The 26,241-nt window shown below is 41.9% G+C and overlaps 1 protein-coding gene across 2 annotated transcripts in view; it reads left to right on the forward strand.

Annotated features, from left to right (window-relative positions):
- Window positions 1-1,762: 1,762 nt before the first annotated feature.
- The window catches only part of TTC28 (tetratricopeptide repeat domain 28), a 2,190,403-nt gene continuing 2,165,924 nt past the window's right edge, over window positions 1,763-26,241 (forward strand). For both annotated transcript variants that reach the window (XM_029572102.1, XM_029572103.1), the window contains exon 1: window positions 1,763-1,838. In XM_029572102.1, coding sequence (XP_029427962.1) covers window positions 1,806-1,838 — 33 coding nt within the window. In that variant the 5' untranslated portion in view covers window positions 1,763-1,805. The remainder of the gene's footprint in view (window positions 1,839-26,241) is intronic.

Below are 26,241 nucleotides of genomic sequence, written 5' to 3' on the forward strand. Positions count from 1 at the left end.
GGTACTTCCCTGTCCCCAGAGAGGGCTCACATTCTAAGTTTGTACCTGAGGCAATGGAGGGTGAAGTGAATTGCCCAAGGTCACAAGGAATGGCAGTTAGCCCACTGCTCTAACCACTAGGCTATTTCTCCAGCCCTGCTCTCTCAGGCAAGGGCTGACACCAAAGAGCCCAGGACAAGTCTTCCTGTGACCTTGCCCATATCCATAGTGTTAATGCTTTGGAATCACTCTGCCCCTAACCTCCTGCCTTTCCAACAGTGACTCCCTCAGCAGCTCTGTCTGTTCCCAGTTGGTCCAAGTGTGGGCCTCTGTTTTCCCAGTCAGTGCCACTTTTGGTCCCCTGCTTCCACCCTCCTGTGTTCCTGATTAGTGTGCACCTGATCCCCCTTATCTGTCCCCCTCTTCAAGCATTCCTGATCAGTGCTGCTCCCAGTCCTTCTCTAGTTGCTGGGTAACTTGTTTTGGAGAGAGTTTCCATGTGGATTTTTGCTGTTTCTTTCTTTGCAAACTCTGGAGGAATAGGGCATGGATAGGTACAAGCCCTGAGATCTCACCTTAATAATCTGTATCCTGTAGTTGAGCAGGAACATCCTATGCAAAAGTGAGCATGTTTTTAACTCTCAATGCATTAGCAAAACAGCTTATTGCATTGAAAGAAAAACATGTTTTAGCACATGCATTAAGAAACTGCACTAAACTTTATCACACAATTTTAGTACATGCTTTTATACCGACTCCCTTAGCAAAAAACCCCCCAAAAACCAAAACAAAAAAGCAGCTATCGCGTTTCACGATCTGCTTAACCTTCATCCTATCTAAAAACAGGGTATCCTAAACCTGTCCAAGTGACCCCACAATCAGGTGAATTTTCAGGATAGCAATGATGACTATGCAAAACATATGCAAATGTTTCATAATCTGTATCAGTAACTGTATTTCAGGCAGAGTTACAGTATTGTAAATCGCATAAAAAGCAGACAGGCTGTGGGTGTCACCAGCATAGGACTGGGAAGCCCTACTAAAAAACTTTATTAAAAACTAATTTGTTTCACACACAGCCTTAAACAAACTCCCTTCCCTTTCTGATTCTCCTCCCGGAGCTGATGTCATCATAATCATCCTCCCCACTGTTAGATCCAGCCTGCAGTCTGAAAAAATTCAACCCTACCAGTACTAGTTCTCAGACTCACTAGTATATAACCTATGCTCCTTTTCATAAAAAAACAGCATTCCCTTTTGAAATAACTCTCTCCCTAACCTCTTGCATCCTCTGCCAGTACCTCTCAGCCATTTTGAAAAGGATAATCCCTTCAGTAAAAGAAAACAAACTCCAAGCCTTGAAATTCTAACCTTTGGCTACATCAGCTTCATGCCATCCGCGCTGCAGCCAGTTGTAACTGAAGACTGGCTAGTTCTTTCCTCTTTAAAGATTACTGCTTTCTCTTTTAAAATCTACTTTTCAGTTTCCCACAACCGATCTGCCTCTCGAACCGAGATACTGGAAAACGTAAAAAATAAAAATGCATTAAAAAAAAACAAACAAAAACTGGAGCCTTGGACATTTAAAAAAACAAACAAACCAAACCCTAGCAAGTGCAGCTACATGTCACTCGCCGGCTCAGGGGCTGCATGGGCAGTCATGGAAACACTGCCAGAATGCAAGATGGCCGCGCTGGCATCAGCGTCCCGCGCCGCGACTCGGCGTCCTCCCCCCCCCCCCCCCCCCCCCCGGAGCTCCAGATGGAGAGCGCGCTCCGAGTGTGTGCGCGCGAGGGTGAGACTCGCGTCACAAGCTCAAGTCAGGGATGGAGCAACAGGCTGCCCAGAGGAAAAGAAGGGTATGAGGTGTTTGCTGGTTCGTTTTTTTTTTTTATTTCTCCCCTCATGTTTCATTTAAACTGCAGTTCGGTTCGCTGGAAAAGTGCCGAGGGTAGCGGCTGTATCCCCGGAAAGGGAGAGAGAGAGAAAATGGTTATAAAGGAGCAAAGGGGGCGGGAGCAATGGAAAAGATGCTAACTTTTCCCCCCCCTCATGTAGTTTGTCGGCCGTTTCTTTTTCTTCTGGTTCGCGGCTGAAAACCTTTGCTGGAACTCGTGCAGCAAAGTCCCCATTTGCAGTAGAAGATGTGAGCTTAAGACTTTTGCCCCCCTCCCCCCCTTTTATTTAATTATTTTTTTTTTATTATTAATCTAAGACAAAGTCCAAGTGGTTTTCAGTAAGTTGAAGTGGTATGAAAGCCGACCAGAAGCGGCAGCTCAGGGCGTTTTGTGTTTATATAAGCACCGGAGAGTAACTGTTCGTCTCTTCTTTAAACAAGCCTGCATCTCTAGGATACTCTGGTTCAAGGCGCGCTTTCGGTCTTGCCTGCTTTCATGTGGTGAACTGGTCCTCGAACTTGCTAAAATGCCAAAAAGTTAATTTCGCTTTGGCAACATTTATTGGTCTAATGGGATGCATTTCTAACGTCAGAGCTGGCAGAACCAGCCCTTTGTGGACTGGTGTGGAGTTATACAGATTATTATGCATTCTTGGTGCACATTTTCACGTTCTCTTATTTCTATGTAAAGTAAAGGCTCGCACCCAATTTGACAAACCGAAGGAACAACTCTGCTATTCACTGCAAGCATTAAAAAAATAAAACAAAAACTACAGTTCTTAAGGTATTTTCTTAGACGTTTTGGGATGACCAGGGTGTGTTTGTAAATTTTCTTTTCCCTTGTGTGGTTTAAACTAATAAAAAAATAAACTGGTTATTGTAAAAAAACCCCCCCCCCCCCCCAATTGCTGATTCATGGAATATTCGTTTGACTGCTATGAATCCAAATTGTTTGTAGCATTTCATTGCAGTTATGTTAAAATCAAATCAATCGGTAATGCTTTTGCATGTTTCACCAATATAATGCTTAAAGGAGAGTTATTTTTTTAAATCTCTAAAATATTTCTGAACTTTTGCCCTCATATGGTTTATAGCAATTATGATCGGTTTGCATTTCTTACAGCCAAAGCGCAAAAAAAAATTAATATCATCAGCTATGTGACCTTATGGCCCATTTTTCTGGTTCTTGTTTAGTTCATCAATAGACTTGGATTAACTAATGCTTGGACTGTGTGAGTTTTGCCAGGGCTCCTTATAAGTCCAGCTGGGCTAATGAATAGTAGTTTGTACTGTTTTTGGCCAAACACAATAATTGCTATTATAATCCTTCTACTTAGTCACATTAAAAAATAACCTGAAAGAATTATGGTGCTATCATTTATACAGTTTTGCAGTTCAGCTACACATTGCTCTTAATTATTTTTCAGTTTAAGCAAGAAATATATATTTGATGTTTTTGTTTGTCATAAAGTACAATTTGCTTTTACCATATTTTTTTTTTCTTTTTTTTTTGCTTCTTTCTGTGAAATTGGTAGCAAGATCACAAAGAGCATCAATTTAAAATTGGCATTCTTGCTTCATTATTTGAATCTGTTAGTGGACAAGTTTTGTCCTGAATATTTGTTTTTATTTTGGATAAAATCATATCCTCATGAAACTATTATTGCTTTTGAGGTAAGTTCTGAATAAGTAAAGAATGTAACTGAAGCAAGATAGTTTGCTTTTTTTTTGACCCAGGGCTTCCCTCTTGTTCCTTTGTACTTCCAGCTCAGTCAGAACCAGGTGTGAGGTCTGGTGCCATGAACCTTCATTTGCAATTACCTGGGGATTTTTTTTCTCCTATTTACCCAACTTAATTTCAGTCCACTCATTGTGGTGACAGTCCTCTGCCAGGAGCCATGCACCCTGACTGTTCACCATGGCTGTTTCTGAAACCTGCAATCATGAGTCCTAAATCTGGTAACCAGGTGTTTCCACTGCGCAATGACCAGTGTCCTCCACCCCTGGGGGCGGTGAACGATGCCTCTGCAGCATTCCCAGCCCTGGCCAACCCAAAGAGTGGAGGACCAGAGCTGGGAATCAAACCCTGATCCTTTCATGTGGCAGTACACAGCACTGCCAGTGAGCCATCAGGATGGTACTCATTACTTTATTATTTGAGTAACTATCGCGGTTTACGCTTGTGTAACTGAAGCTAGTATAGTCGTTGACTTATTATTCCACTGCCAAGTAACTGTTTCAGTGATACAAGACCCATTGCGGGATAGCAATCAAGAGAACAGATAACACACCTTGTGATCGAATGCAGTTGTAGGGCCAGTGAAAACACTTGGTGGAGTAGGCGGCCGCCTAGAGTGCTACAGTTCTTATTATTTATTTATTTATTTAAACGCTTTTATATACCGACAACCGTTTGCACATCGTGTCGGTTTACATATAACTTAAAACCAGGGTATATATAGGCATAGCCTTTACATAGAACAAAGAACAAGTGGGTGGCATGGTGAATATCTCCTTTTTCCTACCTGCTTGGGCCTGGAAGATGAATTTATGTTGTGAGGTCCTTCATGGGTGGATAAAAGGAGATGCCATCATGGCTGGAAGGAGCAAGAGAAGGTTGTAGAATTGGTCTGCTTAGCAGGAAGGAGCAGAAGGTGGAGCAGAGTTGGCCTGTATGGCCAAAAGCGGGAGGTGATGGAGCATGATTAGTCTCTGTGGACAAAGAATGGAGAAGGAGAAGGAGCAGGAGGCAGAGAGACCCAAAGGAGGAGGAGCCATGTTGGCCACTGAAGCTGAAGTAGGAAGCTGCTGCTGTTTGTGCTCCTAGAAGAGAAGAATGAGGTTTTGTGTGTGTGTGTGTGTGTGTGGATTTGAGAGAAAGAGGAGATTAGTTTGGGAGTAACAGCCTTCCTCCCATCAACATGCACACTCCTGCTAATCTACATCAATATTGAGGTTATCTGATAATCAAAAATTCTTGGTTATGGAGAGCAGGGGAATTTTTTTTATCTGTATTAGTTTTAATTATTGTGTGTTTTTTTGATCTGTATGCTATTTTGAAATATGTTATAGGTGTTTAGACAATTTTAATATAAGTTTTAGTTATATTTGTCAGCTGCTTTGAAATATTTTTAATACTATGCTTTTATTATTGATACTTTATATTTCTTGATTGATTTATGATTAATGGTAATGTTTCTATTTTTCCATTGTTGCTCTGCATATAGTCTGGCTTGTTGCAGTTTCCAGTTCAGTTTTTGACTGCACATTTCTTTTTATACTATATTTTTAATCTCTATTTGATGAGGATCCGTCTGTGGTCTGTATATGTGATTGAGGTGAGCATGTAATTTCTGTGAAAGGGTCTATAAGAGCTTGGTGTGTTTTGTTTTCCTCATAGGTGTATTGATGATGTAGGGTCTGTTGTAATATTTGCAGTGTTGCCTTTTCATAGGTAGGGCTGTTATTGTTTGCATGCTGGCATTTAATGCTGTTTTGGATGTGAGGTTACTATATTGTAATTTTAATTCCTTTTACTCATGGCTTTCTGAGGGTCAAGCCCACACTTTAACACACTTTACAATAGACTTAATACCATATGGGTTCCAAGTATGTTTTTTGCTTTTTATTTTTGCAGGGTTTTCTGGTTGCAATATAAATTGATTCAAGTTGTGATTATTTTAACCTTAGAAAACTGTACTTTGAATGTGCTTTTTCATGTAAAATCACTGTTTAGTCAACTATCTTCAAATGTTACCTTAAAAGAAGTTCCAGCCATTGACCTATTATCCAACCCCCTTGGGACTTGAGCTGAAGAGTAAGATATATCTGATAGAGACTCTGGAAGGCACAGGATTGCAAGTCAATGAGAGACTGAGCGGAAGAGGGTGTGGGTGACAGACTAAGGTGGCGTGCAGGATGACAGATCCCTCCAAGGTCCAAACAAAGCAGCTGAATTGCTGGAGGGATATATTCCTGCTGACCAACTGCACAGTGCAAGGAAATTAGGTGCCTTAGACAAATCTTACAACCTTGTGCCCTGCCCCACCCCCCCATCTCTATACGAAGTTGTTAAATTATGCATTTATAATAGATTATGATGAAATCCACATCTGCTGATCCATAGTGACTTTGTAGAAACCTATACACCTGCTGCAATTAAAAATAGCTTTGCTTTCATCTGTGTCCTGAGTACTGCACGTTCAGCTATTCTTAAATCTCTGCCTGGCCCTATCAGGGAGCTTTGCACAGAGTAATGACAACTGTTGGAAAGAAAATGGTTCTTAAAGTGGATAACACAAAATTAAGGAAGAAATGATTTATTAGGTGTATGCAATACACCCATGGCGACCCTCTGGCTGTATCAAACCTTTTTTTTTTTTTTAAAGTAACTCTTACACCACTGCTAATGAGTTACTATAAGAAACATAGAAACATAGAAATGACGGCAGAAGAAGACCAAACGGCCCATCCAGTCTGCCCAGCAAGCTTCACATTTTTTTCTCATACTTATCTGTTTCTCTTAGCTCTTTGGTTCTATTTCCCTTCCACCCCCACCATTAATGTAGAGAGCAGTGATGGATCTGCAACCAAGTGAAATATCAAGCTTGATTAGTTATGGGTAGTAGGGGAAGTAACCGCCGCAATAAGCAAGCTACACCCATGCCCATCTGCTTTACCCAGACCGTGCCATTCAGCCCTTATTGGTTGTTTTTCTTCTCCCCTGCCGTTGAAGCAGGGAGCTATGCTGGATATGCTTGTAGTATCAGTTTTTCATCTCCCCTGCCGTTGAAGCAGAGAGCCATGCTGGATATGCGTGAAGTATCAGTTTTTCTTCTCCCCTGCCGTTGAAGCAGGGAGCTATGCTGGATATGCTTGTAGTATCAGTTTTTCATCTCCCCTGCCGTTGAAGCAGAGAGCCATGCTGGATATGCGTGAAGTATCAGTTTTTCTTCTCCCCTGCCGTTGAAGCAGGATATGCATTGAAAGTGAAGTATCAGGCTTATTTGGTTTGGGGTAGTAACCGCCGTAACAAGCCAGCTACTCCCCGCTTTGTGAGTGCGAATCCTTTTTTCTTCTCCCCTGCTGTTGAAGCAGAGAGCTATGCTGGATATGCATTGAAAGTGAAGTATCAGGCTTATTTGGTTTGGGGTAGTAACCGCCGTAACAAGCCAGCTACTCCCCGCTTTGTGAGTGCGAATCCTTTTTTCCACATTTCCTCTTGCTGTTGTAGCTTAGAGTGATGTTGGAGTCACAGTAACCATGTGTATGTTTATTGAATAAGGGTATTGTCTCCAGGCAGTAGCCGTCATTCTGGCTAGCCACCCACTCTTTATTGACGGCCTCTTGATTTTATGGATCCACAGTGTTTATCCCACGCCCCTTTGAAGTCCTTCACAGTTCTGGTCTTCACCACTTCCTTCGGAAGGGCATTCCAGGCATCCACCACCCTCTCCGTGAAGAAATACTTCCTGACATTGGTTCTGAATCTTCCTCCCTGGAGCTTCAAATCGTGACCCCTGGTTCTGCTGATTTTTTTCCTATGGAAAAGGTTTGTCGTTGTCTTTGGATCATTAAAACCTTTCAAGTATCTGAAAGTCTGTATCATATCACCTCTGCTCCTCCTTTCCTCCAGGGTGTACATATTTAGATTCTTCAATCTCTCCTCATAAGTCATTTGATGAAGACCTTCCACCTTTTTGGTCGCCCTTCTCTGGACCGCCTCCATCTTGTCTCTGTCTCTTCGGAGATACGGTCTCCAGAACTGAACACAATACTCCAGGTGAGGTCTCACCAAGGACCTGTACAAGGGGATAATCACTTCCCTTTTCTTACTCGATATTCCTCTCTCTATAAGAAAAGTGTCCTGGGAATTAATAGAGTAATATCTGCTACAGAAAAAAAAGCAGAGTATAAAATTGCCAACAATACATTGTCATGATTTAAATTTGCTATTTTATTTCTGTACTTCACTTCTTAATAGCATAAACTCAATATAAGCCCTTAATGGTGTGCAACAAATACAGCACTAGTTCTCTAGCAGCTATTGACATGCTAACAGTGTTAGGTTTGGTGGGAGTGGGAGGCAGGTGGATTTCATTTTACTCCAGCAATGTACATGGCCCCAGTTAATTCTAGTTCTGGAACTTGTTATATGTAAAGATATCTATCTCTGGGATGTGGCATGAACTCAGCCTAGCATGTAAATGTTAGTTTCATTCACTAGGTGGCAGCCAAGCATATTCCAGCTGAGTGCGTCCTGTATTTGTTTTATGTGTTAGAAAAGTAAACAAATGTAAGAAGAAAAGAATCCCATGGAAGTGGCTGAAAAAATAAAGGCATAAAGTACAGCATTCAAAAGTACAAAGAGGAAGACAGGGAAAAATACCTAGTAAAAGTGAGGGAGACGGAGAAAGAAATCAGGAAAGCAAAAGGTCAAGTGGAGGAAAGGTTTGTCAGAGGTAAAGCAAGGTGACAAAACATTTTCCAGATATATCAAAGAAAGGAGGAAGGTATTATAGTGAAACTGAAAAGGTGATAAGGAGCAATGTGTGGAAAAAGATGAAGAAATAGCAAAAATATTAAACAAATTCTTAAATTCGGTGTTCATTGAAGAAGACCCTGTATATGGACCATTGCTGGTTGACAAGACCATGGATGGACGTGAGGTAGATGCAACCTCATTTACAGAAGAGAATGAATGGGAGAAGCTAGGAAAATTGAAAGTGGAAAAGACCATGGGGCCAGATAAGGTACATCCCAGGATACTAAGGGAGCTCAGAGATGTGTGGAAAGCTTGCTCAGTAGGTCCCTGGAAATGGGAGTGGTGCCACAGAACTGAAGAAGAGCAGTTTTGCTCCTGCATCTCAAGAGTGGGAGCAGAGAAGAGGCTGCTCAGCTTCATCTCAGAAGTAGGAAAATTAACGGACACTGTGCTGAAAGAAAAGATAGTGAATTGTCTCCAGTCCGGTGGGTTGCTGGACTTGAGGCAGAATGGATTCACCTGTCAGCCAAATCTGATTTTTTTTTTTTTTTTTGATTGGGCAATGAGAACTGGATCAAGGAAAAGCGCTTGATGGATTTACTTGGAGATTAGTTTAATGAATTGCCTGGTGATGATGAGGTAATTCAGATTGTAGTCCAATATGAAGGTTACTTTTTGTCCTTTAAGTGCTTGTTGAAACACTTAGTTTTAAGGGAAGATTTGCGGATATTCCTCTCTCTGAATTTGCTAATCTTTCCCTTAAGGAAGGCTGAATCCCACAACTTAACAACTGCTGCCATGCGTCCTTTACTGAAAAAGCCTGATCTTGATCCTCTCAAGTATTCTCACTATATGCCAGTTTCAAATTTGCCTTTTCTTGTTAAAGTTTTAGAAAATGCTGTATTAAGTCAACTTAAGCAGTATATGGAAGAACAGAACCTTTTTGGATATTTTTCTGTTTGGCTTTAGAGCAGCCCTTGGTACTGAAACTTTGCTATTATCAATTTGTGATGTTTTTGGTGTGGTTTTGGTAATAGGCCTGCCTCTTTTTGATTTTATTAAATGTATCGGCAGCATTTACACTTAAGACCGTATTCTCTTAGGGTGCCTCAGATTTCCAAGAGCTGATTCAGGGAACCAAATCATCTTTAGGGTAAATTCTGGAGTGCCTCGGAGTTCAGCCCTCCACCTTTTTATTTAATGTGTACATGTTAACACTATGCCAGTTATTGGATAACTTGGATATTGGCTATATGCAAATGACATACAGTTTTTCTTCTCTCTTAATTATATGGATGAGGCTTTAGGAAAGATTTTTCAATGTTTAACATCTATTAAGAAATGGATGGTTGAAAGCAAATTGATGTTGAACATAAAACTGAGATTCTGTTCTTTTCCAGGTATGATTTTTATGAACCCTCTAAATTTTGAAGGAGTGGAGATTAATATCTCTTGACAAGTACATAATTTAGGAGTTATCATGGACTCAGCCTTGTCCTTTAAACCACAAATTAGAAATGTGGTTCATTCCTGTTTTTCAAACTCTGGTTGTTTAGATCTCTCAAGCCTTACCTAAGTGAATGTGATTTGTGAACTGTAGTACATGCTTTGTTAGTTTCCACTATTGTAATTCATTGTATATTGGATTGTCGCAGTTGACTTTAAATGCGCTATGGCTTATTCAGAATGCAACTTCTTGGTTAATCACAGGGTGCATCATTTATGAGCATATCACCCCTGTGTTGGAATCCTTGTACTGTTTGCTGATAATCGGGAGAGTCAAGTTTAAAGTTCTTTTTGCTTTTTTTTTTTAATGTATATTCATGGTTTTACTCCAATACATTTTAACTCTATACTAAAGATTTATCAATCAGTGAGGAATTTAAGATCTTCCTCTCAAATGCTGTTGGAGGTCCCATCAGTTTGTCAAGTAAAACATGTTGAATCCAGAGAGAGGCTTTTTTGTGTCTGGTCCTTGTCTCTCTAGAATTAAAAACTGAAACTTCTGTTGTAAGATTCAAAAAGTTGTTAAAAACGATTCTTTTACAGCAGGCCTTTGGTAATACTAGCTAGCATTTAGCTCTTTTTTTTTTTTTTTTTTTAAAAAGAGGTGGCCTATGTTTTAACTGACACACAGTATTTCAAAAAGCAGGTATTATGTCTGAAGTCACATTGATTTTATATCTTTTGTCAAGTAAGCAATTTTTTATTTTTAATGAAGATGTTTGCTGTAGTTTTAATGATTTGGTTTTTGTTTTTGAATTTGTTTTTGAAATGTTCTATTTCAGTTATTTGATGTATTTATTGAATTTATTTGCTTATTTATGTGTCTTTGATATTTTCTTTGTCCTGATTTTTAGTTTATTTTTATTTGATATTTGTTTTATATTATTGATATGTATGTTTTGTAACCTACCTAATATTTTAGAGGAGGCTCATGAATAAAATGAGAAGCTTGGGGAGTGGTGCCAAGGTGGTGAAGTGGATTACAAAGTGGTTGACAGGAGACTGCATGTAATGGTAAATGGAACCTACTCTGAAGAGAGAACGGTGTTAAGTAGAGTGTCTCAAGGATCAGTTTTGGGATCGATTCTGTTTAATATCTTTGTGAGCGACATTATGGAAGGGATAGAAGGTAAAATTTGTCTTTTTGCAGATAATACTAAAATCTGCAACAGAGTGGGCATGCTTGAAGAAGTAGAGAAAATGAAAAGTGATTTAAGAAAGCTTGATCAAAGTGTTGGTAGCTAGGATTCAGTGCCAGGAAGTGCAGAGTCAATGCATCTGGGGGTGCAGTAATCCAAAAGAGCTGCATGCAATTGGGGTGGGGGAGGGGGTGGGCAGTGAAAAACTGACGAGAATGGACAAATAGAGAGCCCTTGGGGTAATAGTGTCGCTAGTGATCTGAAGGCAGTGAAGCAATGTGATAAGAAAATAGCTAAAGGTAGAAGGATGTTGGGCTGCATAGAGAGGGGCATAACGAGTAAGAAAAAGGAGGTGATAATGTCCCTGATGCAGCCTCGCTTGGAGTACTGTGTTCAGTTCTGGGAACCATATTGCAAAAGAGAGAGACTGGATTGAAACAGTCTAGAGAAAGGCGACCAGAATGATGTGGGGTCTACATTAGAAGACTTATGAGGAGCGGCTGAATGATCTTAATATGTACACCCTGGAGGAGAGGAGGTGCAGAGGAGATATGATACAGATCTTCAGATACCTGAAAAGTATTAATGATTAATCATTGCGATTCTATGTTTACTTACGCTGTCTTCTCTTTTTCAAATATTTATCATTAACCTAATGCTACTATATTGTTAATTATTGTTAATCTATTTTAATTATGCTCCCCTTCCATTCCCCTATCAAAACTGATTTCTGCCAACACTAGCACTGTTTGTTACTCATGTTACCACTATGACCTTATATTTATTATCTCTGCTGTATTTTGTACCCAGCAAAAGGAAATACCTTTCCTCTTGCACTGCCAAGCTACATGCAAACCGATGTGATGTGTAAATCAAACACCGGTGTATATAAAAGCAAATAAATAAATAAATGATACAGACCTTCTGATATCTGAAAAGTATTAATGATGTATGAACTTCAAACTTTTTTTATTGGAAAAGAAACTGTAGAATTAGGGGTCACGAAATGAAACTCCAGGGGGGATGACTCAGAACCAACATCAGGAAATATTTCTTCTTGGAGAGGTGGTGGATACCTGTAATGCTCTCCCAGAGGAGGTGGTGAGGATGAACAGTTAATGAATTCAAAAGGACATGGGATAGACACTGCAGATCCTTAAATATTAAATGTTGGAAATGAAGAAAGGGGTAGTCTGCATGGAACTGCAGTTACTATCCTTAAAGAAAGATATGGGGGTAATTGCACAGAAAAGCAGCTACTATCATGAGCAACTTGCTGGGCAGACTGGATGGATCATTTACTATTTGTTATGGTCACTGTGGCAGCTGACCATGCCCACGGGGGGCAGTCCCGTGAGGGATCACAGTGTCAGGCTAGACTCTGGACACACAAACACAGATTTGAATCTTTAAACAGTTTTGGAAACCACCAGAGGTGGCAGTAGTGAGTAGTAGATGTTGAAGCCGGCTGGGCGAGTATCCCACAGGACTCTGGAACAGCGAATCCTCTGCTAGGCTGTGCTGTAGTAGAAAGACACTTGAGAGTTATGAGTACACAGTGAGAAACATACAGAGTCCCAGGTAGAATAGGAGAAGCTCCGAGACAGAGCAGGCCCTCGAGGAGCGAGTACCTGATCCCTTAGAGCAAGGAGATTCGGTGGTATTGTACTCACACAGCGATTCCACTAGACGAGAGGTCTGGCACTGGAACAGAGGGCAGGCCCTCGAGGAGCGAGTACCTGGTTCCAGGGAAGCAGTACTGAGAAATAGAAGGTAGTTGTACTCACAGATAGAAACTGTTAGTGAAGTCTTCCAAGCAGAAAGGGTTGTAGATGCAGGCAGTGACTCAGGGAACATGGGCCCTCGAGGAGCGAGTACCGGTTTCCTGATAGCACCTGAAAGAAGCAGAAGAGGCCCCCGAGGAGTGGGTACCCCGTTAGCAATAAGAGTTCCAGATAGCGCTGGAGTGGCAGAGCAGCTTCGGTACAGAGAGTGAATCCCATCCGTAGAGTTCCAGGTTGCTAACTCGATTACCCAGCAAAAGAGGTAGGCTTAAATATCCGGGCAGCCTGACGTCATCTTAGGGGGACGCCCCTGAGGTTCGCACCAACGAGGAAATAAAGATGAGGGCGGCCTGCGCCCTATGGTACCTTGGAGGAGCATGGCGGGAAGCAGCACCAAAGCCAGTCTGGGGACGCCGGAGAGGACGGCAGACAGACGCTGCGGCAGCCAGTAGTCCGAGGTGAGCAGGAGGAGCCGCAAGAAGAGTGAGGTAGGCGGGGCGAAGCCGTCGCAGACAGATGGTCGCAACACTATTTTTATCTGCAATCTTTTGTTACCTGCATTTCCTGCAGGAGAAGACTTTGCATTCTGGGTAAGCAACACCTGAATAATCCCAGCTTCTACATCTGCCACTGGCTTCAGGTGATGACACAACAATGTGTGGAGTTAGTTGCCAGAGAATGTGGGTGAATCTAGTGCATTGTTGAGGTTTTTAAAAGAATTTTGAACTAGTTTCTGGAGGAGCAGCCATTAACAATTATTAGCCAGGCATACTTTGGAATGACAACAGGGAATCCCCATTTGTATCAGCTGGGCACTTCCAAATGATCTGGATTGGCCCCTGTCAGAGATAGGATGCTGGGCTCAGTGGGCCATTGGTCAGACCCAGCATGGTACTACTCATGTTCTTAAATGTATGGGACCCTACAAGAATCTGGTTGTAAGCCTGTAGAAGTGCTATAGAACTCTGATACTTTTTAACCTGCAGGCTTGTAGAATATTTATGCAGTGTGAAATTGTTAAACATGTTAATTGTTCACTAGGTTGAAACAAAAATATCAGCTAATCATATGCCTAATTCTATCAGAAGACCTAAACAGCAAAATAACCAGTGGGAATACAGAGTTTCAGCGCATTTCTATAAAAGCTGCATCTTTTTAGGAAACTGGATTTTAGAAACAGAGGACATTGGCATAAACCATAATGGAAAACTGTTTCACTTAGTTTGCCCATATTTCCCTGTCCACTGAGCTGCTGCAGTACTATATGTGCTCTCCTTCTGCCTCTAAAGCAATTTTGTATCTATCCCAAGCATGCTCGAATTTTGTCACTGTTTTGATTTCTGCCATCTCTGCTGGAAGTCTCAGTGAAAAAAAGTGTGTGTTTTTTTTTTTTTTTTTTAATCCTTTTGAGCTTCCCTCTTTTTGGCTTCATGTGATGACCCTCTGTGTTAAAACTTTATATTGTTTGGAAAAGTTTTATTTTCTGGTATCTCATTGAAGCCTTCTACGTATTGAAAGTTTTTTGTGTTCATATTTTCCCTTTTCTTACTATTCATTCTTGTGCAATCCTAAAAGCATGGCCATAAATTAGTACATATATATATGTGCCCAACAGGTGTTAGAGATGATGCTTTAACTTTGAGAGTACATCTTTAGCTACTTAAGTCTTCCCATATAAGGTTTATAGTGCAGGCCATGCATTATTTTGGTGGCTGCTCTTTAAATTAACTTCCCCTTATTGAAGTTCTGTATATGTGGTCTCCAGAACTGAACACAGTGCTTAAGGTGTGATCTCACCAGAAATCCTACACAGAGGAATTATTCATTCCCTCTTTCTGCTGGTTACACTTCTCTTTATGCACCTAAGCACATGACTTGCTTTCCTCCCACTTTGTCGTACTGATCAGCTGCCTTGATGTAATCGGAGATGATCACCACAGATTCATTTTGCTGATTGTCAGTTCCTCACCTACCAAATGGAATTTGACCTTTTGCATTTCTGTACTACAAATGCATGATTTTGCATTTTTTTTAAATTAAAGGGCAGCCACTAACCTTTTGACCATTCTTTCTACATTTTTAAAGTCCTTTTTCATTTTATCTGTGCTTGTTTTCATATTTTCTGCATCTAGGTACACTTCATCTTCTTACTCTTCCACCAAATCACCTGTAAAGACATTGGCGGGGATTGTGTCTAGCACTGATCCTTCTTTTGTTCCATTAGTCACCTTCCCTTCACCGGAGTGGATTGCATTGACCATCACTTTCTGAATCCTGTTCTTAACTAGCTTCTCACCCTATTTATAACTTTCCCACTCTTGACTAGCTTGCTCAGCTGTCTTTGTTGAGGAGCAGTGTAAAAGACCTTCGTAGCCACTTGTACTGCACACCTAATCTGCTATTCTGGACACTTCATCAAAGAGCACGGTGAACTGTAACTTATTCTGTGACTTCTATTATGCAAAATCTTTCAGGCAAATAAGTAGCCAAATATCTGGAGATATTGAGCCTATGAGATTTTCTTATACCATAAAACAGGGGTCAGGAACCTTTTTGGCTGAGAGAGCCATAAACGCCACATATTTTAAAATGTAATTCCATGAGAGCCATACAATATGTTTAAAACTAAATATAAGTAAATGTGTGCATTTTATGTAAGATCACACTTTTAAAGTACAATAAGTCTCTGAAAATATTACACCAGGCCTTAAGACACCAATACATCTCCTATTAGGAAAACGGACCAAGTCAGGCTGCTATAGAGTCCTACACAGAAACTACACGCCAGCAGAAAACCTCACCTGAATCACGTACTGTCCCTCACCTAACATAGAATAAAGAGACCAAAACGCATAACAAGAAGCATACAGAAAAAAATGAATTGGAAACTGCAACAAGCCAGAGTCTCTGTATGCAGTGTAACAAAGGAAAAAAGAAACATCACCCATCCTTATAAAACAAATCAAGAAATATAAAATCATCAGCAGTAAAACTGTACTAACAAAAAGAACATATTTCGAAACAGCTAATGAGTGGAATATCCAATAATTAAAAACACATATAAAACATTTCCAGATACCAACAAAATATTTCAAAATAGCAGACACAAAGACCCAGTAATGAAAAATAATAAGGATACAAACATTTTTTTGCTCTGCATACCTGGGAACGTTTGATATCCAGGTGTCCTGAGATTGTTCTGAATTAGCAGGAGGTGGGGTGGTTTGCTTGGAACTTTCTCCTCTCTCAGTCACATACCAGCGCTCTCTCTCACACTGGCTCTCAATGACACACCTATACACACATGCTCTCAGTACTCACATATACACGTTTTTTCTCACTCACTTATATAGGCTCTTAATTACACATTTACACACATGCTGTCTATCTTTTCATGCTTACACACACACACAGGCTTTCAATCACATAAATACATGCTGTCTTTTTCTCTCACACACAGACTCATTCACATGCTTACAAACATGTCCTCTCTTTCTCTCATTTACACACAGGCTCTCAATCACATACTCACATGCTCCCTCACCTAAATCAGCTCTCAATCACACACAGACACACATGGTCTCTCTCTCTCATTTAAACACAGGCTCTCAATCACATACTCACATGCTCCATCACCTAAACCAGCTCTCAATCACACACAGACACACATGATCTCTCTCTTACTTATACACACAGGCTCTTAATCATACATACACATGATTTCTCTCACACACAAAGGATCTCAATCATACACACATACTCTTTCACACAAACAGGTTTTCAATCACAAACTTACACATACAGGTTCCCAATGGTAAACTTACATTCATGCTCTCGCTCTCTCTCACAGGCAGGCTCTCAATCACAGACATACTCTATTTCACATGTACAGGCTCTCAATCATTCACATACATGCAATCTCTCACTCTCTCACACACAAACACACACACACACACGCCCGCCCCCCCGCGGCCCGGAAGAGGAAGTGAAGAGTATCAGGTGCCTGCGCGGCAAGAAGAGGCCACGCTAGTGCGCTCGGCATCGGCCCGAAGAAAAGAAGACTGCAGCGCGGCTCGGAGGAAATGAAGAGCTTCAGCCGCGGCCGATGGGACTCCGCCTCTGCGAGGGCTGAAAATGAAGAGGTTAGCGTTGGGAGGAGGCTGCTGCTCCACGAGTTCCCGGGGTGAGGGAGAGAGAGAGTGAATGAGCGAGCAAACACACATGCTTGCTCGCTCATTCACTCTCTCTCTCCCCCACCCCCACCCCGGGAACTCGCGGCAGCAGCAGCCTCCTCCCAACGCTAACCTCTTCATTTTCAGCCCTCACGGAGGCGGAGTCCCATCGGCCGCGGCTGAAGCTCTTCATTTTCCTGCGAGCCGCGCTGCAGTCTTCTTTTCTTCGGGCCGATGCCGAGCGCACTAGCGTGGCCTCTTCTTGCCGCGCAGGCACCCGATACTCTTCACTTCCTCTTCCGGGCCGCGAGGGGGGGGGGGGGGGCGAAGAGAGCACGCCGGTGCCGCTGACTCCAGCTGTCCTGCCGCGTTCCGCCCGGGCTGACAGCATTTTAAGCCCGGGCGGAGGAGGACCGGGGAGCAGCTGGGTCAGCGGGAAAGTGTGGCGACTGTCTGCGAGCCAGATGCAGCCCTCAAAAGAGCCATATCTGGCTCCCGACCCCTGCCATAAAATATATGTATCTCAGGAAATAATTAACTTAGTATTGTGGACTCAGCATGTGTATATTCTTGCATACCCCTCAGAATTTCACAGAATAGCAGCCTGTGTGCTTTATACAAGGTGGTGGTTATAGTTTCACAATGGGAAAAGCTCCTTGACAAACCAGGTGCTACATCTCCAAATAGAAGCATTAATGTACTAGTTAATGCAGGGAGATCCCAAAATACTTATTAAGAATACAAACAAATGGTTGAATTAAGAGAAGTTTGAAACCTGAGCTGTAGTGCCAGCTTTCAAGGTTTCTGCCTTTTGCTTTTGATTGTTCCTGCTGCTCATAAATTTCAAACTTGTGTGAGAATAGACACGTATAGGGGCCAAAGTACTAACATGTATTAACTGCTATTGCAAACTAGTTTTCATGCATTAACAGCACTGTTAGCCTGTGCAAACTAGCTTGTGATAGTTTTAACACAAAATCTGTGCCAATTAGGTAATGAGATTAAAACTATGCAAAATAGATCATTACCTGTATGCAGTGAAAAAGTACATGCACAAACTGCTTTTCAGACACAAGCACAAAAAATGTAATTGGTTTGCCTCATTTTGCAGATCATTAAGGGGGTCATTCATCAGATCTTGATGTGACCTTATGTGCATTAGGGCATTCGCTGATAACTATAGCATTGCAATGGTAATATTTAAATTAGGGAAAGGGGCAGGGTAAAATAAAATTCCTGCTGGTACTGCTGCGGGCAGTAATGTTTTAGACAATATCACCACTGTAGCGCCGGAAATAACCCCACCTTTTCAGTGGCACTATGAGGGTGATAGTGTACAGCATGGCTGCAACCGTGGCGGGCTGCACACTATCTCCCCCTGCCCCTTTTTTGGCCACAGCTCCTTTATAGCGGAATGATGAATCTAGGCCTAATATTGGCTATTAGGTACATGGGATAAATGCATTAATAGCACTTTAGCACATTGACTTCAATATTATGAGAAACCCAGTTAACCACATTGGACTTTAGAACACTGGTTTTCACAAAACTTGTAAGATAAAGATTTTATTTTTTTCCTGTGTGAAAACATGGCAGCAAAAACTAGGTGTGAGGTAAGAGAAGAGAGATAGAAAGTATGAATGCAACAGGAGGATGACGTGATGAATGACAGGAAAATTGCAATTGACCAGATGAACCTTTTGGTGCATTGCAGGATTTTAAACAAAGTGGGTATAGTGCTTTATTTACCTTACTCTGCTCAGATTTATCACTATGTGCAAGGCGTAATTTGTAGGGAAACGGCCTGGAATGCAGTTCCGCATTTCTTTTCGGATTTAAGAGGCAGAGCAGCAGGGGTGATCCTGTTGCAGCCCCTGTCCTTCAGGGAGCCTGCAGGGAAGTGGAGGAGAGGTTGTTGACCTGGAGCAGACAGAGCAGAGAAGAGCTACTCTGTTCCCTAAACCTAGTCCTTCCCAATCCTGTTCTATAGGGAAAAGGTAGGGTTGCCAACTTTTCCACAGACCAGGACTGGACACTTCAAGGTGTGTGTGTGTGTGTGTGTGTGTGTGTGTGTGTGTGTGTTCCCACCTCATTTGCATAAATTTGCATATGTTTTAGATTCTGCCACTTGAAATCCATTTGGTGTTAGGCCTACACTATAATGCATGTTGAGTATGGATTTGGACCTCAGAAAGCTTATGAGGATACTGAATTATAATTAAAGTATAGTAAACCTCCCATACCAGGACAGTATTAAAACCTAGCACTCAAACAATAACAACCCTATCTATGAAAAACAAAACTGCAAGTATTACACCAGGCCCTAAAACACAAATGCAACTTCTATTAGGAAAACAGAACAAGCCAGGCTGCTATTGAAACCTACATAGAAACTACACACTGGCAGAATATCTCACTTCAGCCACACATGCAGAATGCAGACAGACCCTCACCAAACAGAGAATAAAGAAATCAAGGTATAAACAGAAACATGCAGACAAAAATTGAACTGGAAACTGCAACAAGCTACACTCTATATGTAGTGTAACAATGGAAAAACAAAACATCACCATGCCTCATCAAACAAAAACATTAAATATAAAACATCAATCATAATAGTAAAAAGTATATATTTCAAAACAGCTGATGACTAGAACATTAAAATTCATATAAAAATTGTTTAAAAATTTCACAAACACCAATAAAATATTCCAAAACAGCAGTGTCATCAAATAATACCCAATAATTAGAATTAAGGATTAAAAAATTCCCCTTTTCCTATACCTGAGAATCTTTAATTTCTAGTCACCCTGCAACTATTGTGGAGTATTACAGGACAGGAGGGAGGGAAGGTGAAGGGGCTGCATAAACTTTCTCCTCTGTTATACACACAGATTCATTCTCTCTCACACTAATGGACACACCCGGTGTGATATCTCAATTGAGATCGAATGTCTGTATATAAAAATAATAAATAAATGCTCCCCCTCTCAGTGTTGTCACATGCTTTCTCATTCACACACATGCTATTACATATACACTCACTGACACAGATACACATACATGCTGTCACTAACACACAGGCTCTCTTACATACTATTTCACTGGCACATACTTGCCAACATTTGCATTCACTGACACAGGCTTCCACTCATCCTTTGACACACACACACACACACATGCTCTTATTCACATATATTCTGACACACTTATGCTCTCACTGACACATGCATGCTCACAAACACACAAATGTTCATGCTGGTGACTCAGGAAGCTTCCTTTTACTTCAAAGATTTCTAGCAACGTGTGCCCCTTGAAAAAATATCTCAGCGCATAAGCATTGTGCAGACAGGCCATGGGGTGAGGCAAATCAGCAAAGGAGAATTATTTAGCAGGGCGGGAAGAGGGAACTTGTTGTTTGCTTGTACTCTCTGGGGTCCCCGCCTGCAGCAGCAGTAGCAGATTGTACACTCTGTGTTACCTCAGGGCTGCTGCAGTGCACAGAGACCTGAGGCTGATTATTGGCACCCAAAAGCTATAGAGTCATGGGAATGTGGTGAGTCCATGTGCTAAAAAGATTTTTTTTTTAACTTCAGATGGCATTGCTGGGGAGAGGAGCCAGCCAGCCTGGGGTGGGGAGGAGCCAGCCAGCCTGGGGTGGGGAGGGGGGTACACAGGGCTTATTTTCCATCAGCCAGCCTCACCATGTTTGTAGTGACTCGGACTTGGGTAATGGGGATGGGAGGCTCTAGGCCTGGGCTCGTCTTGCTCTTTGCTGGGGCTGCTTTTTGGCACCAGAGCCTATTACCTCGCTCTGTGCATTTCAGTCTCTGGGGCAGGCTGGGTTCTGCTGGCGGTGGGCAGGCCTCTCCCCCTCTTTCTCTCTGTCATCAGGTACATCCCCTCAGCTGATTGGCCCCAGGTTTTACAGTGTCCGGTTACCCACTGTAGAATTACCTGCAAAACCAGTCTGGTCGAAAACCGGACAGTTGGACACCCTAGGAATAGGAGAAGGAAAGGGTGATCTGCTGCAGCCCCTCCAGGCCGCCTGCAGAGATGTGGAGGAGAGGTTGTTGGCCTAGAGCAGAGAAGAGCTAATCTGCTCCCTAAACCTAGCCTTTCCCAGTCCTGTTCTACAGGGAATAGGAGAAGGAAAGGATGATCCTTTTGCAGAGTCTGTGGCGCAAAGAACAGGTTCAGACAAGTTTGAAACTTGTGAGCAGCAGTGCCAGTTGTCAAGGTTTCAACCATAGCCTTGATGATTAGCAGTACAGCTCACAAATTAAAACCTCTTTTTGTCTGCTACCCAGGGCTTATTTTCTGGAAGAACAACCCATAATAGCCTTCTGTCACTTTTTTCCTGGGACCTAAGGAGGCAGAGACAGAGGTGGAAATCAGAAAATAGCACAGCTGGTGGAGGCATAGATCATTTCTGGCTCCCCAGGCCCCATAGGAAGCAGAGTGTGTTGGAGCTGCTTAGCTTGAGGTGGGAACAGCCATATGGCTTTGATTTTTGTGCAGTTTGCTGGCACAGTTGAGGATGTCATGAGGGAGAATGGCCAGGGTCAAAGATACAGGTAGTGAATGCCTATCGGCCCCACTGCTTCATCTGCTACTGGGTGTGTTCACATATTGTGTGTGAGGGAATGTGTGTTTTAGGAGAAAGAGAGGTAATACCTGACTTTGGCTCCTCCCCCTTATATAGATTATACTCAGTCCTAATTCTGATTCCACCACTCCACAGTTCCTCTTCTTTTTTGTCTACAAACTAAGCTCTAAGTATAAAAGCCAGCAAATATAAATGTTTTATTTTTATTTACTTATTTACAAATTTTTATATCCTGCAAAGCCAATATAGAATTGATCAGTGCAGTTCACAGTAGAAGAATCATAAAATAAAAAACAAAGAAAAATTACATACATAGTTTTTATAAACTTTTATATTTGTGATGTGAAGACCCGTCCCCCCCGTCCCCCCCCGACGTCATGACGACCAGCCAGCGGCGACCCGATTAACGGCGTGATTCCACCAGGCATTTTTCCCCTTTGTGCTAACCTTTGTGCTCCTTCTAATATAATTATATTTATGTTTATGTTAATAATTTAACTTTTATTAATGTTATTTAGCTTTTTGCTTTGTTTAAAATTATTTCATTATTGACGTTTAAATGTATTAGACTAAGGAATTTTACTTCCTGCTTATTCTGTTTCATTGTAAACCGGTTTGATATGCATTTTATGCAGGAAAATCGGTATAAAAAAAACTAAAAATAAATAAATAAATAAATAAATATTTATCTCCTATGCAATATTTAGTAAAATGCCTGTGTGTAAAAAAAAAAAAAAGTGCCCTATACTTTTATTTATAAATTCCTTATCCTGCTACACGTCTAGATCAGTGGGTTATTTCCACCTACCACTAGATGGAGACAGAGGACATCAGCACTTGGTATTTAGACTAGTGCTGCACTGGCAGTAGTCAATATTTCTATCTGAAGGGACATTGTCACTCCGGCTGAGGATTGAGCTCTTGGACTGCTAATAAGTTGGTATAGCCTTAACAGGCATCTGCTGAATCACCGCAGCCAAGGTCTTCCACCTAGTCAACCATCTTCCCCTTGGGTTGAGCTCACAGGTTCTGGTGGCTGGTAGGACTTACAGGCCAAGTTGAGGTCAAGGCAGAGTCTTCTGGTCTGGAGTCAAGGCAGGCTCAGAGCAAGGTGGAGACGATGACCAGTTCGGGATCAAGGCAGGCAGAGAGCAGATTCAAAGGCGGGCAACACAGGGCAGACAAGGGACAGAGGAACAAGGACCAAACAAACAGATATAGTGGCAAAACCAGAGAGGAGCAGAAACAACTGGAAACAGGCAGGGAGACGGAGAAACGTTGCCAACTAGCACTGCTGAAGACTAGCAGGAGACCTGTTGCAAAGGCATTGAGTGGTAGCTCAGCTTTTTATAGAAGGGAGGAAGTGATGTCATCAGGGTGAGTTCCAAACAGCAAGGCCTGTAAGAAGAGCTCAGGAACTGCAGGAAATTTCAGCTATGTTCCTGGGATGCTGCAAAATGCCAGAGGGACTTCAGACTAGAGGTGAGGGGTGTAATAGACACTTCCCTGCATGGACAAAAGATCATTCCTCTGGCCTAGTGAACCTCTGGTTCCTAAGAGACCTCCTCTAATCAGATTCTTTTGTGGCCAGTAGGCGAGTTGATCGTGGTAGAAAATAGTCTCTTGGAAAACCAGGAATAAAGAGAGTTTGCATCTGAAGAGGGCTCTTCAATCCTTGGATTATTCCAGAAAGAGGGGCTTGTTCCCAGCTCCCATCTGGCCTTCACCTAACAGTATTCATCGAGCATGTTAAGTGTGTTTGGGTGTGCATCTTTGAAGAAATGACTTGCCATACTGTGTCAGACGAAAGGTCCATCAAGCCCAATATCCAGTTTCCAGCTGAAGCCAAGCCAGGTCACAGGTACCTGGCAGGATTCTGAAAGGTTGATAGATTCCATGCTACTTATCCCAGGGATAAGCAGTGGATTTCCCCGTCCACTTTAATAATGGTTTATGGACTTTTCTTTCAGGAACTTGTCTAAACCTTTTTTAAATGCAGCTACACTAACAGCTTTCACCACATCTTCCAGTGATGAATTCCAGAGTTGAATTGTTAGGAGAACATATTTTTTTTACTTATTTGTCTTAAATGTATCACCTAGCAACTTCATTGAATGTCCTATAGTCTTTGTATTTTTTGAAAGAGTAAACAACCAATTTGCATTTACCTGTTCCACTCCACTCATTACTTTATAGACCTCTATATCATCTCCCCTTAGCTATCTCTTCTCCAAACTGAAGAGCCTGACCTTTTTAACCTTTCTTCATAAGAGAATTGTTCCATCCCCTTTACCATTTTGGTTTCCCTTCTCTGTACCTTTTTTAATTCTGCTATGTCTTTTTTGAGAAGCGGTGAGCAGAACTGCATACAGTACTCAAGGTATGACACCATGGAGTGATACAGAAGCATTATGATATTCTTTGTTTTATTCCCCATTCCTTTCCTAATAATTTCTAACATTGTTTGATTTCTTAGCCACTGCTGCATACTGGATAGAGCATTTCAACATTCTGTCCACGATGATGCCTAGATTCTTTTCCTGGTTAGTGATAATATAGCTATAATTTGGGTTGCTCTTCCCTAGATCAGTGGTTCTCAACCTTTTTTCTGTCGGGACACACCTGACAGATGGTTCTCACATACGTGACACACTGACCCATGATAGTCACGGGGCTAGATGTAAAAGTATAGTTTGCATCCACGGGAACCCCCCTGACCCACAATAATGGATGTAAAGCAAAATTATGACATTCCCCATACAACTCACCCTACAAAAAAGATATTCTGGTTCTGGTGTCATCGCAGTAACAGCAACTCAAACTCCTTCTACTTCCAGGCTCAATAGCCCTACTTATGAAAAGACAGCAGTTTACCACCAATGCATGTCCTCTTGAGAAAACACAACAAATAAGACTGATACAAACTCTTACATGCTAGTAAAATATCTCATCTCGGTAACAGACACAGAACCGACCTAACATACTCCCAGGATCTGTAGTAATGCACATAAACTAATCCGCACACAGTTACACCTGTATTATGGAATACACTCAAACAGGAGCAACCCTATCTATGAAAAGGCAACACTACAAATATTAAATCAGGCCCTAAAAACCAATACACCTCTTATTAGGAAAACAGAACTAGCAAGCAGCTGTAGATCCCCACACAGAAATAATTGTAAAACTATACTAATAAGCAGAATAAATGTTTCAAAACAGCTATGAACAGAATAACATCCAACAATTAAAAACTCATAAAAACTATTAAAAATTCTCCAGACACCAATAAAATATTTCAAAAAAAGCAGACACATCACATAATATTAAATAATTAAAATGGCAGTCAATCAAGAAAAATAAACTGAAAAAGCCACCTTTACTTACCCCCTCCAGCAGCTCTCCTACTCCTCTTCCATGCAGGCCATAGCACATAGCAGAAGCAGCAGTAGAGGCTAAGCTCTATACTCATGGTCCTCTTCCTTAGTCCCATGCCTCTCACACACACACACACCATATTAGTCATGCCCCCATGACCAGTTTGTCTCTCACACACCAATCATCTCCCAAAAAGTCTTTGACACACATACCAGTCACCTTCCTGAACAGTTTCTCTCATGCCATACACAAACACACAGGCTTCCCACTCCTGTGTTCTACTTACATATACGGGCTTATCACTCTCATAATCACTTTCTCTGTCTCTCTCTCACACACACACTCACCTGTCTCTCACTCCCATGCTTGTTCTCTCCACATGCACAGGCTTCTCATTCCCATAATCACTTTTTCTCTCTCTCTCTCTCACACACACACACACACACCAGTCACCTGATCTCTCTCATGCATACACACACACACAGGCTTCCCATTTCCATGTTCTCTAGGTTTTCTGCAACGCAGCCGTGTTAGCCGAGAAATCGTTGAAGAGAAGAATCCTATGGCCTTGATATTCCAGGCCGGCATGTTGTTTAAATGCCCGCATTATTTTAGTTTTGTGAGTCCAGTTTAGTATTCTTGCTAAAACTGGTCGGGGCCTCGCGGCACCATCTCACAGCAGCCCAACACGGTGAGCTCGCTCACAAATTAGCGGGCCCCCACCACACAGTCCAGGCCCAGCTGCTCCTGCATGCAGCCACTTTTCCAGCCACATAGAGAGTTCCCCATCCTTAACAGCCTCAGGCAGTTTGATGATCCGAATATTATTCCTTCGGCTCCGATCTTCCAAGTCCTCAATCTTGGCCTTCAGCTCTCGTTGAATGGCCTGAAGAACTATCACATGTTGCTCAGATGTCACAAGTCTATCTCTATGATCCGACAGGACCTGTTCTGCCTCATCCAGCCATTTGGTTTGGCCTTCTAAGGTTGATTTAATGTCCTCCATGGAGGTTCCTCATGAGAGGCTTCTAGGAAAAGTAAAAAGTCATGGGATAGGTGGCGATGTCCTTTCGTGGATTGCAAACTGGCTAAAAGACAGGAAACAGAGAGTAGGATTAAATGGGCAATTTTCTCAGTGGAAGGGAGTGGACAGTGGAGTGCCTCAGGGATCTGTATTGGCACCCTTACTGTTCAATATATTTATACATGATCTGGAAAGAAATACGACGAGTGAGATAATCAAATTTGCAGATGACACAAAATTGTTCAGAGTAGTTAAATCACAAGCAGATT

The sequence above is a fragment of the Rhinatrema bivittatum genome, chromosome 11, assembly GCF_901001135.1.
Source record: "Rhinatrema bivittatum chromosome 11, aRhiBiv1.1, whole genome shotgun sequence".
Taxonomy (NCBI): Eukaryota; Metazoa; Chordata; class Amphibia; order Gymnophiona; family Rhinatrematidae; genus Rhinatrema; species Rhinatrema bivittatum.